General features: G+C 36.7%; 1 protein-coding gene across 2 annotated transcripts in view; it reads left to right on the top strand.

The window, feature by feature from the left end:
- Positions 1 to 19,052, top strand: part of ITCH (itchy E3 ubiquitin protein ligase) — a 113,262-nt gene that overhangs the window by 37,018 nt on the left and 57,192 nt on the right. For both annotated transcript variants that reach the window (XM_045528776.1, XM_045528777.1), the window contains exons 4-7: positions 3,568 to 3,709; positions 7,029 to 7,153; positions 8,594 to 8,731; positions 17,874 to 17,919. In XM_045528776.1, coding sequence (XP_045384732.1) covers positions 3,568 to 3,709; positions 7,029 to 7,153; positions 8,594 to 8,731; positions 17,874 to 17,919 — 451 coding nt within the window. The remainder of the gene's footprint in view (positions 1 to 3,567; positions 3,710 to 7,028; positions 7,154 to 8,593; positions 8,732 to 17,873; positions 17,920 to 19,052) is intronic.

Below are 19,052 nucleotides of genomic sequence, written 5' to 3'. Positions count from 1 at the left end.
GGTGGCTCACACCTGTAATCCTAGCACTCTGGGAGGCCGAGGCAGGTGGATCGCTCGAGGTCAGGAGTTCGAGACCAGCCTGAGCAAGACCCTGTCTCTACTAAAAAGAGAAATAAATTATCTGGACAACTAAAAACATATATAGAAAAAAAATTAGCCGGGCATGGTGGCACATGCCTGTAGTCCCAGCTACTCGGGAGGCTGAGGCAGTAGGATCGCTTAAGCCCAGGAGTTTGAGGTTGCTGTGAGCTAGGCTGATGCCACGGCACTCACTCTAGCCCGGGCAACAAAGTGAGACTCTGTCTCAAAAAAAAAAAAAAAAAAAAAAAATTAGACTTTGAGATTTGAACACTTAAATAGTTTCTCCTGTTCAGGCTTTGTAGTGTACCCTTGGGCAAATTTTTAAATTACACTGACGTTGTCATTTTATGTGTACAAATTAGTATAGTAATACCTATCTCACAGAGTAGTTGTGAGTATTGAAATGATAATATTTAAGTGCCAGACACATGGTAAATATTTAATAATTAGGTTCATTTCTCTTACCCCATTCTCCCCCCATTTAAAGTTTGCTAAAATGGCTCCAGTGGGGTTGTGTAGGACTATGTGGCAGAATAGCTTTCAGGAGTTTGAATTCTAAAAAGCCACTGGGAGTAGATCATTTCCTTTCTATCAAGCCTGTGTTGCTTTTTTGTTCTAGGTTTAATCAGTTTCAGAGGGCCACAAGAGCCCCTGAAATATAATGAAATATATAAGGCTATTTCACCTTTTCTTAGACCAGAAGTATATTAAAAATAAGGATTTTATATTTTTGTGGCAATCTTGTGTCAAAATTTGGCTTTATAATATTAGAGCTTTAATAGTACATTTTAATCAGATAGGGTTAGTATCCACTTGAATATTTTCTATTCTGAAAAAGACTTCCTATTTCATGTTTCTACTTAGATGTCTCATAAGCATCTCAAATTTTATACATTCATTGTAAAATTCTTGATTTTCATGCCCTTACCACTGTCCTCAAACTTGTTCTTTACTAGATCTTTTCCATCTTATTAAATGTTACTGTCTTCCATCTAGTTACTCACAGTTATTCATGCCTGAAATGTGGAAATTATCCTTCTTCTTTCCCCCAACTTCCTCATGTAATCTAATCTTGGTGGTTCTCCTTAGAAAATATTTATTCCTCCCCATATTGATGTTTACCACCCTAGTCCAAACCACTGTTATCTCTCTCTCTCTTTTTTTTGGAGACAGTGTCTCACTTTGTCATCCATTCTGAAGTTCAGTGGCATCATCAGAGCTCACTGCAACCTCAAACTCCTGGGGTCAAGCGATCTCCCTAACTCAGCCTATGGAGTAGCTGGGACTACAGGCACACACCACCACACCCGGATAATTTTTTTTTTCTTTTCTTCTTTTTTTTCTTTTTGTAGAGATAGGGTTCTTGCTGTGTTGCTCAGGCTGGTCTGTCTCAGAACTCCTGGCCTCAAGTGATCCTCCTGCTTTGGCCTCCCAGAGTGTTAGGATTATAGGCACGAGCCATTGTCATCTCTTGACCAGATAACTTCAGTAGCTACTAATCCCTACTTTTGTCTCCCTTTCAATTTCTTTTTCCCACAGCAGCAGAGTGATATTCAGTGTTAATCTGATCATCTGTATATCCTCAGTACCCAAAACAATTCCAGATGTATGTTGTAGGCACCCATTAAATTTGTTGAATATCACCTTTTTATTAAAATTCTTCAATGGCTCCTTATTGCCTACTTCTTTAGCCTTCTCTTGCATCTCTTCTTTTTCTTTCTTTGGCAGATTGTTTTTGATGATGCATATTGATTTCAAATCCTGTTTAACTTTTTTATACCAAGTATTTCACAATAATGATGAAGCTCTAATTTACAGAATGTGTATACATTGTAAGAAAAGTCATCCTGTAGCTGGCTTGGATGCCACCAAAAAGGACATAAGCAAAAAAGATGTGAAGTCAGAGATTCAGAACCACTACCTGGAACTGTGCCTGCTCTGATGCCCAGAATTTGGACTGTATATTAATCTTCTTAAGTAGCTACTACATAAACTCCTCTAGCAACTTCAGGGGTCCCTTAACTTTGATGGACACTGGCATTCTCTGAAATTTGCTGCTATAGTAGATACCTGGGTGGTAGAATACTTCTTTGGCTACAATCACCTCATCTGTCGGGGAACAATGAGTTGCTACCTGTGGGAATTGTGGGATGCTCTGCTAGATTCTAATCTACTTGGTATCCCCTTCAAGCAGCGTGGACAAAGTGATTTTATGGCAAAAATGACTAACTCAAGGATGAAGGCTAAGAAGTTCCTATCTCGCTGACGCCACGGCACTCACTCTAGCCAGGGCAACAAAGCGACACTGTGTCTCAAAAAAAAAAAAAAACAAGTTCCTATCTCAAGATGCACAATATAGGAAGTTCTTGCTTATATAATACGAAATGTTAAAAAAAAGAAACACATTTAATTTGTAACTCTTATTCTTCCAGTGGCTTTCCAGCACACTTAGAAAAAAATCCATATTCCTTACCTTGGCTTACAAAGGCTCATATACAAAGCTTGTTTTACTTCATTTACCATTCTTCTCTGTGCTTGCTGTGCTTTTCCTCAAATATGCCAATCTCTTTTACATCTGACTGGAGTGCTTTCTTATTCCCATGCCCAATCTTTACCCAGCTGGCTCCTTGTCCTTTAGGTGGTTTCTGGTAAGTACTTCCGCAGGAGGCGTTCTTATTTCCAGGAAATAACACTCTGTCACATCAGCCTGTTTTTTCATCACAAGGACTTTTTTCTAACTAGGATATAATCTCCTTGGGAGCCAGTGCTTTTTCTATACTGTTAACTGCTCTATTCACAGAGTTTAGAACAGTATCTGTGACACATGGTAAGCATACAAATATTTGTTGACCAAGTTTGTTGATGTGTACTTTTTTTTTTTTTTTTTGAGACAGAGTCTCACTTTGTTGCCCGGGCTAGAGTGAGTGCAGTGGCGTCAGCCTAGCTCACGGCAACCTCAAACTCCTGGGCTTAAGCGATCCTACTGCCTCAGCCTCCCGAGTAGCTGGGACTACAGGCATGCGCCACCATGCCTGGCTTATTTTTTCTATGTATATTTTTTTAGTTGTCCAGATAATTTCTTTCTATTTTTAGTAGAGACGGGGTCTGGCTCAGGCTGGTCCCGAACTCCTGACCTCGAGTGATCCACCCGCCTCGGCCTCCCCGAGGGCTAGGATTACAGGCGTGAGCCACCGCGCCCAGCCGATGTGTACTTTTTAATAGACCTAAGTTATGGGACTTTTGGTACTGACCATGGGAGTCTCCCAGTGGGAATCTGGGTGGATGGTGTGGGGAAGGCCTATATTTGTATATTAGGATGAGAGGAAATAGTACCTATCTTAAGTGAATAAAAATAGTAAATATTTTAGAGCAAAATTGCTTCTCTGAGTAAAAGTGATAATCTGCCTAATCTTTGTGAAATTAAATTGATTTGAGGAGGAAATAACATCTCAAATACTGAAATGTTTTCCCTTTTCTTTTACATAGTCATATCAGCAAAACTTAAAGAAAATAAAAAGAATTGGTTTGGACCAAGTCCTTATGTAGAAGTCACAGTGGATGGACAGTCAAAGAAGACAGAAAAATGCAACAATACCAACAGTCCCAAATGGAAGCAACCCCTTACAGTGTAAGTTTGAAAGTATTTTTTACAGTATATTTTGTTTAGTAGATGAGTGGAAATGAAGCTTTTAAGAATGTTTCTCACTTTTTTCTTGCTACTCCTCTCTCTCTGTCTCTCACTTTCTTTTCCTAGACTCCTTCCTCTGGTCTCCTTTTTGTTTCTCTTTAGATATTTCCCTTGTTTTTTTTCCCAGTCATTCCGTTTCTTTACCTTCTCTAGTTTAGTTGGTGATAGTGTCACTCTTGCTGCTGAACAATAGCTGGGAGGGCCCACGGTCATGGGCCTAGAAAGATTTGTTAGCAGCCCTTTTCTTAACTCAGAGTTGAATTACAGAGCTATGAGTAGTTTACTCTATTTTTAAACCTAATTTCTAAAAATTTTTTTGTTTTTTAAATTACAGTGTCCATACAAACCAACACAGGGTTTTCTTCTGTTTTAAAAAAGTTATACTATGCATTTTATTCGATAATTTTGTTTTCATCCTTAACACTGTACCACAGTTACCTTTCTGAGTTACGTATAGGTCTAACATTCTTTATGTAGCTATATAATATTGCTTAATATGGATGGATTATAATTTATTTTAATAGTTCTCTGTTGATTAGTTAATTTCTAATGTTATGCTATTAGACAGTGTTGCAGTATACATCCATGTGCATATATCTTTATATGTGGGTGTTTTTGTGTTTTTTATAGATTTATAGAAGTAGGGTATAGCTCAATTTCAGCACTTATTGACAAAGCCCAGAGTGTTGCTATTATAACCTAAAATAGCAGATATTCATTGAAGGTTAATTTTAACTTTTTAAATTAAAATAGAAGAAAAAGCATGATTTATCAACAAATGGATTTAAAAATAATATATTTGATTTGGGAACCAAATGTGTATTAAAATATAGATTGAAATATAACTAGCTGTTACCACATCAAATATAGACAAATTGCATTCTTGGAATTTTTGAATTTTTTTACCTTAGAGAAATAAACTAGTGACTAAAAAAAAGTGTTTTGTTTTGTTTTTTCCTAAATGGTAAGATGAGACATTTGAAACTATAAGCTCTTCTCTTCATATAATGTGCTTATGTGTATTGTCTTTATTCCTAATAAATGACAAAATTAATATACCTGTATCTTTGGCTGGGTGCAATGCCTCACGCCTGTAATCCTAGCACTTGGGAGGCCAAGGCGGGTGGATTGTTTGAGTTCAGGGGTTTGAGACCAGCCTGAGCAAGAACGAGACCCCATCTCTACTAAAAATAGAAAGAAATTATCTGGACAACTAAAAATATATATAGAAAAAATTAGCTGGGCCTGATGGTGCATGCCTGTAGTCCCAGCTACTCAGGAGGCTGAGGCAGGAGGATTGCTTGAGCCCAAGAGTTTGAGGTTGCTGTGAGCTAGGCTGACACCACGGCACTCTAGCCAGGGCAAAAGAGCGAGATTCTGTCTCAAAAAAAAAAAAAAAAAAAAACCCATGTATATACACAACACACACACACACACACACACACACACACCACACACACCCCCTATATCTTTAACCTGGATTTTTGAAGTTTTAGGGGTATTTTGATGTATTTTATGATGATTTTGAACAAATGAAAGAAATTTAACAATTTATTGAAGATTGTATTGAGGCTTGTTTACAGAATTATTCTGATGTTCCTTATCTATAATTCAACATTAATGTTTCTTAGGCTTTCTCTTTTTATTTAGTGGCCCATTATAGATTGAGTCTAAATTAAACAATGTTTGAGTAAAACTTTTAAAAAACAAGTGAAATCTGTAAAAGGTCATAGCTTCCATAATGGCCAGAGATGTTCATCTGACTAGTAGACTGAATGCTCACCTGATTTCCACCAACTACTGTCAGTGCTCACTTGGTATGCACTTTGAAGCTCTTAAGTTGTTAATGTCATAAACTCCTTAGTGATTTAAAATTTAAGAAAAAAGAAACTCTTCTTGTAGTTCCAGATGGTAGGCTGTTTGTTTAGTCCAGATATTTGGAGAACTTACAAATCAAGCTCTTCTCCTGAATTTTCATGTGGTAGCAGATTGGCCTGCAGTTTTAACATAACTTCTATTGTTACGTAGCAGGCTTTCCAGACTGCTTTCTAGAATTGAATTGAAATAATTAAGTAAAAACCATCTTTGACAGTATGCTCTATGTACCCTCTTCCATATTAAAAAAGTAAAGTTAAATTTATTTGCCTTTTATTTCATGCCCGTTGTGATTTCTGTGTGCTCTCCTGAAAGTAGCATCTGAGAGTTTTAAAAGAGAATGAATAAATTGTACTTCCAAAGAAGGGGGACAATGTGGAAGTGAAAAAATTTTAGTTCGTTTAAACTACCTATTGTTAAAATGGTGGTAGAAATATGGTGATGAGGCACACAGGTAGACTTCTAAGGAGGAAAGTATTTCTTTGTACCCCTAATTTGATCATATTTCAGAAAGAATGAGGCATAGGAAAATTCAAACATTCCTAGAATTTGTCTTCATAGCATTGGACCATAGGACTATGGTAGGTTATATAGTGCTCCTGTTTTTCTAGTTCTTGACTCCAGAATAATTTGTATGTTTATTGCAAATTCACATTTCTCAGTTTGCTTTGGAAAGTACCATTATGGAAAGCATTCTTTATTGGCATTTAGCAAGATATGAGTGAATCTATATTTGTTTGATAGTTGTCCTGTACACTTTGCCTATAGCAGTGTGAAACTTGATGTATCTAATGTAATCCTCAAATCATTTTATAGCTGACTGAGGAACTTTTTAATATAAATTTTAATAAAAGGCTTTCATTCAAATTACAGTTCTGCCACTTACTGGCTGTATGACCTAGGGCAATTGGCTTAATCTCTTTAAATATCAGTTTCTGCATCTGAAGATGGGAGTGTTAATTCCCATCTCACAGGGTTACTGTGAAGATTAAATGAAGTAACCTCAAGCTCAGTAAACTACCTGATATAAAATAAGAATTTAATTCATAAATTCAGTTTTTAATTTTATATACTACTATTAAAGTAAAACTAGTTTTCCAACAGTTGGTTGCATGATAAGCAATTTTACTTTTATTAATAATACATGTATGAAGTCGCCCCTGTAGTTCAACCACAAGAGAAAATGACCATATAGACCATATAAGCATGTAATACTCAGATACAGTTTTCATAAGATTACAGAACATAGGCCAATATTGGTTGTTCAATAAACTATAAGGGTTGCAGTGAGAAGACTTAAAACATTAAAACTTAATTGTAATTTGTTTAAGGTCCCGTTGTGATATTTAATGAAAATATTTTTTCCCCCTTTTTTCACTTTTAGGATTGTCACCCCTGTGAGTAAATTAAATTTTCGTGTGTGGAGTCACCAGACGCTGAAATCTGATGTTTTGTTGGGAACTGCTGCCTTAGATATTTATGGAACTTTAAAGTCAAACAATATGAAACGTATGTAAGAGTAATAGAAATTGCACCTAGTTTGTTTTTCTGGAAGAAATTCATATGCCAAACATGCATAATGACTCATGTTCATTCATTCCTTTAAGTTTACTTGGTTACAAGATTAACAGAGAGAAGAATCTTGAACTATTTAAAGTATGCTGAGGCTGGGTGTGGTGGCTCACGCCTCTAATCCTAGCACTCTGGGAGGCCGAGGTGGGTGGATCTTTTGAGCTCAGGAGTTCGAGACCAGCCTGAGCAAGAGTGAGACCCCGTCTCTACTAAAAATAGAAAGAAATTATATAAACAACTAAAAATATATATATAAAAAATTAGCCGGGCATGGTGGCACATGCCTGTAGTCCCAGCTACTTGGGAGGCTGAGGCAGGAGGATTGCTTGGGCCCAGGAGTTTGAGATTGTTGTGAGCGAGGCTGACACCACGGCACTCTAGCCCAGGCAAGAGAGTGAGACTCTGTCTCAAAAAAAAAAAGAAAAAAAAAAAATTAAGTATTCTGACTAACCTTGGTTTGGCCATTCATTTTTGATTCAAGATTTTTAGTAAATATTTATTTACTTAGTAAATCAGCATTAGTGTAATAGATACATAGTCAATTATGGAAAAACTAAAAATGTAGAACATAGATGAAGGGGGAAAAAAGTAACCCCACTTTTATGTGGTTAATATCTTGAAAGATTTACTTTTCAGATGCTTTTTTTTCTTTTTTTTTTTTTCTGAGACAGGATCTTGCACGTCACCCAGGCTGTACAGTTGGCTATTCGTAGGTGCAATCATAGCACACTATTGCCTCAAATTCCTGGCCTTAAGTGATCTTCCCGCCTCAGCCTCCTGAGTAGCTGGGACTATCCACGTGCACCACCACACCTTGCTTTAAATGCTTATTTTAAAAACTCTCCTCATTTTAGGTTGTGGTTTTATTTACATGTTTATCTATGTACATAATATAGACATAAAAATTTGTAGCTTTCTTGTTTGAATCAGTATATCATAATTTTAAAACATTTTTTCTATCCCTTGAGTATCTAAAACATCCAAGAATTTTCTTTCTCATTTAGGGCTTAGGAGATATAATCTATTCTTAAATTATATTTTTACTCAATATAATTCAGGTATATATTGCTAAATAATCTTTGTTGTCATGCTGATCCATTGTGTACTGTACACTCTAATAACAAAGATAGAATATAATAAATGAAATTATTGAGATATTTAATATTTTGCATTTTGAATATTAAACATTAGCAAATTTTGTTCTTTTAAAATAAAATGTTTTGGTGTCAAAAAGCCTCAAACCTTTGGTGAAGTACAGTAAAACAATTTATATATACATATATTTATATTTTTTCTGACATTAGATTTTTAACAGTTAAGATGGCTTAAAGCAAAAAAGATGACCATTTTTTTCCCTGTAATTTTATTCTCTTCCAGTTGAGGAAGTAGTTGTGACTTTGCAACTTGCAGGTGACAAAGAGCCAACAGAAACAATAGGAGACTTGTCAATTTGTCTTGATGGGCTGCAGTTAGAGTCTGAAGTTGTTACTAATGGTGAAACTACATGTTCAGAAAGTAAGTGATCACTTTTGTAAAGTTTTTAATGATTGTTCCTTCATAACATAGCTACTGTGTGTAGTATGCTGTATGTAATTATTTCGATTCTATTTCAGATTAAAGAAATGATTTTATTTCCTTTTTAAAAAACATTGATCACTCTTAACATTTTCTTTTTGGTGCATTGTTTCTATGAATAAAAAACACTTAATCATTTTTATGTAAGTTGAAAAGCTAGCCAAATAATATAAGTGGAAAAGTAAAAACCAACCAAGTAGAAGTTTAATTCACAATTGGCCCTGTGAGTAATGAATTAATTTATAAATCAATAAACCTATTGGCCAACAATGTCAGTTAATATGACATGATAGATGCCACACCCCTTCCTGTATGAGTGGCAGGCATAGTTTATTGTCTGTAGCAGCATCTGGTGGAGTTTAAATATGACTCCAAATCCTTCTTAGTACTCTACCAGACAGCCAATACAAGCTGAAATCCCTTTGCCATTCCTGTTTCATTTCTGTAGGCTATACTTACAGAGATATCTTTTGACAAAACCAGTTCATTACATGTGTGCTGGTATGTCTTACAGTTTATGATTTACTAGTTTGTGTGAAAGAGGAATAAACATGAGCTGAGATTAAAAGAAGTTCCTGGCTCATGCATGTAATCCCAACACTTTGGGAGACTGAGGTGGGAGGATTACTTGAGGCCAGGAGTTCGAGACCAGTCTGAGCAACATAGTGAGACCCCATCTCCACAAAAATAGAAAAATTACTCTGGTGTGGTGGCACATGCCTGTAGTCCTAGCTACTTGGGAGGCTAAGGCAGGACGATTGCTTGAGCCCAGGAGTTTGAGGTTGCAGTGAACTATAAAGCTATACCACTGTACGCTAGCCTGGGCAAGTGAGACCCTATCTCAAAAAAAATAAATAAACAAATAAAGTTTCTGGTGGCATATGAGTTAGTAGTTGCACAGCTAGCATATTTAGTAAAACGGCTTCCTCCTATATTCCCATCAGATATTTCCATCACTAGTGTGCTAAGGGTATTTTTGCTTGAAACATAGATTTTAGGGCCCAAGACAAAGACCAGATTAATCGATTCCTTGATTAGTTTGACAAAGATCTTTTGGTTTTCTTAGAAACTGCATTATGAACATCTTGTAGTTGTCAGGTGCTATTCTTCTTTTTCTACTTTATTGGAAGACTTCCTACTTCCTCTTTAATTCATGATTTTTTAAAGTAGCAGGACCCTCAAGATAGTCTTGGTGTGTCTTTCAGATTGGTTCCTGAGGCTAATGAGGATGGAGAGAGATTTCTGAAATGGTTATAGTTCTTTAGAGTTGACACTTTAATTGACTACTGTTCACAAAAACTCCACATAATAGTCCCTTTTTTCTATATATAAATTGAGAGTCTGGAAAATAAAATATGGGTTACATTATATTGCCAAACTACCCTAAACTTGAGTATTTATAGCTTCCTAAGGTTTTTACCCTAGAAGTTGAAACTATTACTGATGCAAAATATTTAATAATTAACAAAAGTAAAGCTTGTCCGTCTTCATATTTCAGTATGGAATCTAAACTGCATTTATATACTTACGATGTTACTGTTTATTTCCTACAGAAGTGGAAAACATAGCATTTCTATGTTTTCAGTTTTCTACTCAAGTATAAAAGTAATTGACAGTGAGAATTTAACCTAATACTTTGAGGTAAAAAGAGGTTTTAACTGGAAAGTCAGTGGATTTTAGGGTTGGAGTTGACAGATATAATAGCTGCCGTTTGTTGAGTACTTACCGTGTGAAAAGCACTGTGCTGGTATGTGTACATGCATTTTCCTTTAACAGTTATAGCTTTGTAAAGCGTTACCTGCATTTTCAGATAAGGGAAATGAAGCTCTGAGAGTTAAAGTAGTATTTCTAGTACCACACAAACTAGTATGATACAGTCAAAATTGAAGGACACTTATTTGCTGATGTTGCCATTTCTGTTCAATATACTATTGGTTTTACTTGTAAAACCCTAGGAACTCTAAATAAAATCATGAGTTGTAAGTAAACAAAACCCAGTTCAGCTCATAAGCATATGTGGTAGAAACTACACTTGTTCTTTGATTGGCTCCATTTCTGTAACTTTTGAATATAAGTCAGAAATGAAAACTAGAATTTAGTACTAAAATGGAATTTCTGGCATCTGGGCATTGTTTGGTTGCATAAAAACTAGGGAGATAGTGGTGGCTCATGCCTATAATCCTAGCACTCCGGGGGGCCGAGCCTGGAGAATTGCTTGAACTCAGGAGTTCGAGACCAGCCTGAGTAAGAGCGAGACCCTGTCTCTATAAATAAAAAAAGTAAATAAAAAAGAACTAAGGAGAAAATTGCTTTTTTAGTTTAATATTTTTCTGATGCTACATATCTTTACTTTTTTTTTTCCTGACCATGTACATTCATTGGTTGTTTGTGAAAGAATATACATAGGGTGGTTCTTAAATCCGTTCTCATAGATTTTACTATTCTCAGTTTCCTTATTTATTTTTGAGACAAGGTATCATTCTGTTGCCCAGGCTGGGTGGAGTGCACTGGCATGATCATAGCTCACAGCAACCTCAAACTCCTGGGATCAAGTGATCCTCCTGGCTCAGCCTCCGAAGTAACTAGGATTATAGGCACTTGCCACCACACCCAGCTAATTTTTAAATTTTTTGTAGAGATAGGGTCTAGCTATATTGCTCAGGCTGGTCTTGAACTCCTGGGCTCAAGTAATCCTCACTCCTTGGCCTCCCAAAGTGCTGGGATTACAGGTGTGATCCACTGTGCTCAATGTTGTTATGTATTTAGATACAGGGGCATACCTTAGAGATACTGCAGGTTTGGTTCTAAACCACTGCAATAAAGCAAATATCGCAATAAAGCCAGTCACACAAATATGCTGGTTTCCAAGTGCATATTTAAGTTATGTTTACACTATATTGTAAACTAAGTGTGCAGTAGCATTATGTCTAACAAAATGTACATATGTTAGTTTACAAATACTTTATTGCTAATAAATGCTAATGATCGTCTGAGCCTTTAGAAAGTTGTCATCTTTTTTGCTGGTGGAGGGTCTTGCCTTGATATTGACGGCTGCTGACTGATCAGGGTGGTTGCTGAAGGTTGTGGTGGCTGCGGGCAATTTCTTAAAATAAGAACAGTGAAGTTTGTCTCATTGATTGACTCTTCCTTTCATGAAAGCTTTTTCTCTGTAGCATGCGATGTTGTTTGATAGTGTTTTACCCACAGTGTAACTTCTTTCAAAATTGGAGTCAATCCTCCCAAACCCTACTACTGTTTATCAACTAAATTTATATGTTATAAATTTATACATTCTAAATCTTTTTTTATCATTTCAGCAGTGTTTACAGCACCTTTACCAGGAATAGATTTCATTTTAACAGACTACTTTCTTATTCATAAGAAGCAACTCCTCCTGTCTTAAAGTTTTATCATGAGATTGCAGCATTTCAGTTACATCTTCAGGCTCCATTTCTCATTATAGTTCACTTGCTATTTTTACCACACCTGCAGTTACTGCCTCCACTAAAGTCTTGAATCCCTCAAAGTCATCCATGAGGTTTGGAATAAACTTCTTCCAAACTTCTGTTAACATTGGTACTTTGATTTCCTCCCATGAATCATGAATGTTCTTACTTCATCTAGAATGATGAATGTTTTTCCAGAAGAGTTTCATTTCACTTGCCTGGATCCATTAGAGGAATCACTGTCTATGGCCGCTTATAGCCTTATGAAGTGTATTTCTTAAATAATAAGTGGTTTTTTTTTATTTTTTTGAGACAGAGTCTCGCTTTGTTGCCCGGGCTAGAGTGAGTGCCATGGCATCAGCCTAGCTCACAGCAACCTCAAACTCCTGGGCTTAAGCAATCCTACTGCCTCAGCCTCCCGAGTAGCTGGGACTACAGGCATGTGCCACCATGCCCAGCTAATTTTTTCTATATAGATTTTTAGCTGTCCAAATCATTTCTTTCTATTTTTAGTAGAGACGGGGTCTCACTCTTGCTCAGGCTGGTCTCGAACTCCTGACCTCGAGCAATCCACCCGTCTCGGCCTCCCAGAGTGCTGGGATTACAGGTGTGAGCCACCGCGCCCAGCCAATAATAAGTGTTGGAAGTCAAAATGACTCTTTGATCCTTGGCCTCCAGAATGGATGCTTTTTAGCAGTCGTGAAAACAACATTCATCTTCTTGTACATGTCCATGAGAGCTGTTGGGTGACTAGGTGTACTGTCATCTAGTTGATTTCAGCTAAGATTTTACAGTATTCTTCATTAATTTTTACAATTTACAAAGCACTTTGATTTATGTTCTTATATTCAATATATGTAAGATAAAAACCAGCATAATAAAATGAGCACTCATGAAACTGCCACACAGCTTAAGAATTAAAACATTAATAATATCATTGCATCCACCTGTATTTTTCTTCCTATATCATTCCTTATCTTTCCTCTAGAAATAATCACTATCCCACATTTTGGATTTATGATTCCCATGGTCTTTAAAAATTTTTATCATGTGTGATAAAGAAAACATTACTTTTAATTTTTTCTTAGGCTCTATGGAAGTAGCAGTGTTGCCTTTTAAGATTTACCCATATTGTGCTCGCTTCAGCAGCACATATACTAAAAAATTGGAACGACACGAAAATTAGTGAAGCGTTCCATATTTAAAAAAAAAAAGATTCACCTGTATTATTGTATCTGTAGTTCATTTACTTTTACTGCTATATAATAACCTGGGTGAATATACCAGAGTTTATCCATTTTATGTCTAATGACACTTGAGTTCCATCTAGTTTTTTGCCATTATGAACAGTGATATAGCGAACATTTTTGCATGTGTTTATTGGTATACAGGTTCAAGGATCTATGTAAGGTATATACTTAGGAATGGAATTGCTATGGTATAATGATACGTGCATTTCAGCTTTACAATGTTTATTCCTTCTTCAGATATATCCCCTTTTTGTTTAGGATTTTCAGAATTGAGGTGAAATTTATGTAACATACAATTAACCATTATAAAGTATACAATTCAGTGGCATTTAGTACATTCACAAGACTGTACATCTGCCATCTCTCTATAGTTCAAAACTTCTGTCCCCCTAGAACAACACCCCATTCCTCCCTCCCCCAACCCCTGGTAACCACTAATCTTTCTGTCTCTGTGGATTTGCCCCCTATTTGGGATATATCATATGAAAGTAATCATGTGACTTTTGCAACTAGAGTCTTACTGTAATGTTTTTGAGGTTCTTCCAACTTGTAGCACGTATCAGTACTTCCTTTCTTTTTATGGCTGAATAATACTCCATTTTGTGTGTGTGTGTGTGTGTGTGTGTGTGTGTGTGTGTGTGTGTGTGTGTGTGTGTAATGTGCCACAATTTGTTTATCCATGGATAGACATTTGGCTTATTTCCTTTTAACTATTATGAATTATAAATAATGCTGCTATAAGCATTTTTGTACAAGTTTCTATGTGGACATACGCTTTTATTCCTCCACCTAGGAATAGAGTTGCTGATGCTCACTTTTTCATGATTTCTGTCTTTTTTTTTTTGAAACAGTCTAACTCTGTTGCCCGGGCTAGAGTGCCGTGGCGTCAGCCTAGCTCACAGCAACCTCAAACTCCTGGGCTCAAGCAATCCTCCTTCCTCAGCCTCCCAAGTAGCTGGGACTACAGGCATGTGCCACTATGCCCAGCTAATTTTTTCTATATATTTTTAGTTGTCCGGTTAATTTCTTTCTATTTTTTAATAGAGACAGGGTCTCACTCTTGCTCAGGCTGGTCATGAACTCCTGACCTCGAGCGATCCTCTCCGCTCAGCCTCCCAGAGTGCTAGGATTACAGGCGTGAACTGCTGGCCAATTTCTCATCTTTTGATTGCTGATTTTTTTGATACATAGTTTTTGTTGTTGTTTAACATTTCTCCTAATAATAATTCCAGTATCTGCAGTATCTGAAATCTTTGGAGATGTAAATGATTTTATGTCTTTTCTTCATTGAGGCTTATTTTTATTTGTGCATGCTTTTTTTTTTATTGCAAGTTTATATTTGATCTTAGTCTATTGGAATCTTAAGGGCCTGAATTGGGGATTCTTTGCTCCAGAGAAAATTTATTTTGCTTTTGCTAGCTTCCAGGATATGCCCCTGACCTGGGAACACTTTAGCTCCTTTCCAACATTTATATTTTTAGAATAGATCAGACACTTGCTAGCCTAACGTAGCAGTTTCTGGTTTAGCACCCCTACCTTGCTGCTGGCCCAAGGCTTTCTGATTCATCTCAGAACTGATAATGGTCTGCAGGGTAACCTTGTTTTTTCACCTGTTTATTGCATTCTGTTCCTACTCTTGTGTCAGTTCATTTTTTTTTTTTTTTTTTTTTAAGAAATAGGGTCTCACTGTGTTGCCCAGGCTGGAGTGCAGTGGCTATTCTCAGGCATGATCATGGCGCTACAGTCCTAAACTCGTAGGTTCAAGTGATCCTCCCACCTCACTCAGCCTCCTGAGTAGCTGGGACTACAGGCGCACACTACCATGCTTCATTTCACTTTTTTGTTTACTTCTGAGATTGCTAGGCACCCAAGCAATGGGAACATTGTGTTAAATTGCTTTATCTAGGCTCTAGTTATTTTGTGGTGGGAGAGTCCTTTTGACTAGCTTTGTGAATAGAAGAGATCTTTGTAGATCTTGCACAGTTTGCTGTGGGTAAAACCTGTACATTTAGAAATGTAGTGAGTTTTTCTTAAGGAAATTTGTACTGGGAATACTTTTAAAGAATAATACACTCATAAAGTGCAAATTTAAATACTGCTATTCTTCTCTTCTTAGACATTCATTGTGTAAGTTTTGTTGTTACCTATTCTCTGGAAGCAGAGGATTAAATCTAAATAATTTATGCCATAAATTTCTATTATGGTTTCACTTTATGTTGAAAAAATTTCACAAAAATGGGCCTTGTTTAGACTTTCCCAAAGGGATGTAAATTTTGAGAAACAATAATGGCTAATATTTATGGACTACTTGTATGTGCTGACTCTAAGTGTGTTATTATGTTTAATTCTCATAAATACTCTGAAGGAGGTATCTTTATCCCATTTTATACAGGAAGAAAAAGCACAGGAAGTCAAGTATCCTTTTGTAATGTCACAAAGTTAGTACATGACAAAGCTAGGATAGAAACCCAGGCAGTCTGTCCGCAGAGCCCATGTGATTCAAAACTGTGTTTCATTGTAGTAAATGAGAAAGTTTAGAAGTAGCAGGTAATGGTAGATTTAAACGGTTTAAATTTAAAAACCAAGTGGTTTTCTTAATTTTGAGAAAAATTCTAATTGGCTGATTTTAGTAACTTATGGTGGGTATTTTGGTGTCATTTCTGATTTCATTCATGTCCCATTTATTAGCCATTTTAGGTAAATATATTTTATGTAAAATTCTTATAAAACTGAAACTTACTCTTTTACACCCAAAATGTATTTCATTGCACCATTTTTTTTTTTTACCATTTTAACAGCTTTATTGAATTGTGTTTTATATATCATAAAATTCACCCATTTCAAGTGTACAACTTAATGATTTTTAGTAACTTAACTGAGGTATCCAACTATCCCTGTAAATCAGGTTTAGAACATTTTTATGCTTCCAATAAAAATCCTTCTTGCCCATTTACAGGAAATCTTGTTCCTTCCTTGAGCCCCAGGCAACCACTAAACTATTTTCTATATCTAAAAATATGTCTTTTCTGGGCATTTCATAAAAATGAAATCATAAAATATGTGTTTTTGTGTCTGGATTCTTTCACTTAACGTGATCTCAAAAAGATTGATCAATGACATGATATGTTTTAATAGTACTTTTTTGTTGCCAAATAGTTTTCTATTGCATAAATATGACACATTTTATTTATCCATTTACCTGTACCATTTTTAAAATATATTGTTTCTAGACTAGATCAGATATTTGCCAACCTTGCTAGGTATGGTACAGTATAGTGGCCACAATACAGCAAGTGTCTTTTTAATGAATTAATCCAGTAATTATGCCCTGGTGTTATATAGTAATGATTTGACTGTTTGAAACTATGACTATATCCAGGGACTATTGTTCTTTTACTAAATGGACCTAGACTATTGAACTTGAGTTCTTGTTTCTGCATTTTATAGTTTTTACCTTCTCCTCTGTCTACCATCTATTTTTGCTCCTGTTAGTGTGCCTACCTCCACCAGCATCCTTCCACCATTTTTATATTAAAAAGACCCTGACTTAATCTTAGGGATATTTTCCATCAATAAAGTTGGAAAGACCGGGCGCAGTGGCTCATGCCTATAATCCTAGCACTCTGGGAGGCCAAGGTGGGAGAGGTGGGAGCATCATTTGAGCTCAGGAGTTCGAGCCCAGCCTGAGCAAGAGCGAGACCCCGTCTCTACTAAAAAAATAGAAAGAAATGATCTGGACAGCTAAAAATATTAGCCAGGCGTGGTGGCGCATGCCTGTAGTCCCAGCTACTTGGGAGGCTGAGGCAGGAGGATCGCTTGACCCCAGGAGTTTGAGGTTGCTGTGAGCTAGGCTGACGCCATGGTACTCTAGCCTGGGCAACAGAGCAAGACTCTGTCTCAAAAAACAAAATAAAAAAAATAAAGTTGGAAAAAAATATGAACATTGTGAACTTCATTTTGGCCACTTTGAAACTCATTTGTGCCATTCCTGTACTTTAAGCTATTTACCAGGCTCCTATATAAGAGAGGTATTAAAGGTTTATTTATTTTATCATCCTGCTTATGATCAGTACTTTTTTATGAGGTATTTGGGATACAAAATATGACTAAAACACTAGGTTTGAATTAGTCAAACATGCATCTCAAAAAAGGCAGAAGTACTAGTGCATGAGTAATATATCTTTACTAGTTAACATCTCTTACATATAATGATAAGCATTTACACAAAATTTTGGTAAAACTTTTATTTCAATCATGTGAACATTTATCACATTTCCCCATTAAAGTCATGTTGGAATTTAAGTTGTAGTATGTTCTTTATTAGAAAGATTTAATAAAAGACTTTGCTTATGAAACTCATCTTCTGTTTAAACTTTGATGTTAAAGGTGCTTCTCAGAATGAAGATGGCTCCAGGCCAAAGGATGAAACAAGGTAAGAGTTCACTGATTGTCCTATCATTCTTTAAACAAAGGAGAATTAATAAAGATTCATTTTAGTCAGAACTGCAAGTTCAGGTTGATATAAGAATAAATTTAGGCCGGGCACGGTGGCTCACGCCTGTAATCCTAGCACTCTGGGAGGCTGAGGCGGGTGGATCGCTCAAGGTCAGGAGTTCGAGACCAGCCTGAGCAAGAGCGAGACCCTGTCTCTACTAAAAATAGAAAGAAATTAGCCAAACAACTAAAAATAGAAAAAGTTAGCCGGGCATGCTGGCACATGCCTGTAGTCCCAGCTACCCAGGAGGCTGAGGCAGGAGGATCACTTGAGCCCAGGAGTTTGATGTTACTGTGAGCTAGGCTGACGCCATGGCACTCTAGCCCAGGCAAGAGAGTGAAACTCTGTCTCAAAAAAAAAGAGTAAATTTGTGTGAATAACAATTTAGAACTCAAGATAAGAAGGGAAATATTTGTGTGTCCAGTCTACAGTCCTCCACTCTACCAGCTGAGCTATCGAAGGGTACGCTAGAAAGGAAATATTTGTGAAAGATTAAAGGCTCTTATCTGACTGTAGCTATCTATAGTAGGCCAAGGATAACCAAATTCTGATACTTACTTCAACTTCAGCTCGTAGAAAGTAAATATATCCGGTTGGGTATGGTGGCTCACGCCTGTAATCCTAGCACTTTGGGATGCTGAGGTGGGAGGATTGCTTGAGCCAAGAATTTTGAGACCAGCCTGGGTAACATGGTGAGACCCCCATCTCTATAAAAAATAGGAAATTTTGCCAGGTGTGCTGGTGCTGCACCTGTAGTCCCAGTTACTCAGGAGGATCACTTGAGTCCCGGAGTTGGAGGTTGCAGTGAGCTATGATTGTGCCACTGCACTCCAGCTTGAAAGACAGAGCAAGACCCTGTCTCCAAACTAAAAGGGAAAGTAAATGTATCACCACCTTTCCAAAGGCAGCGAGTTCCAAATCCCAGGGTCATCATGGGGCTATTAAGCTTCTTTTCTAGGAAAGCTGGGATAGGAGCTTTACATATGTGTAAAGGTCACCACTAGCTGTGGTGTCTTCTGGGCCTTCATCACACAGGGCAGAAATTTGTACCAACTGTTTGCTATTAGCTA

Source organism: Lemur catta, chromosome 17, assembly GCF_020740605.2.
Source record: "Lemur catta isolate mLemCat1 chromosome 17, mLemCat1.pri, whole genome shotgun sequence".
Classification (NCBI taxonomy): domain Eukaryota; kingdom Metazoa; phylum Chordata; class Mammalia; order Primates; family Lemuridae; genus Lemur; species Lemur catta.
Note: the sequence above shows the minus strand (reverse complement) of the source record. Positions and strands in the feature narration are given on the sequence as shown.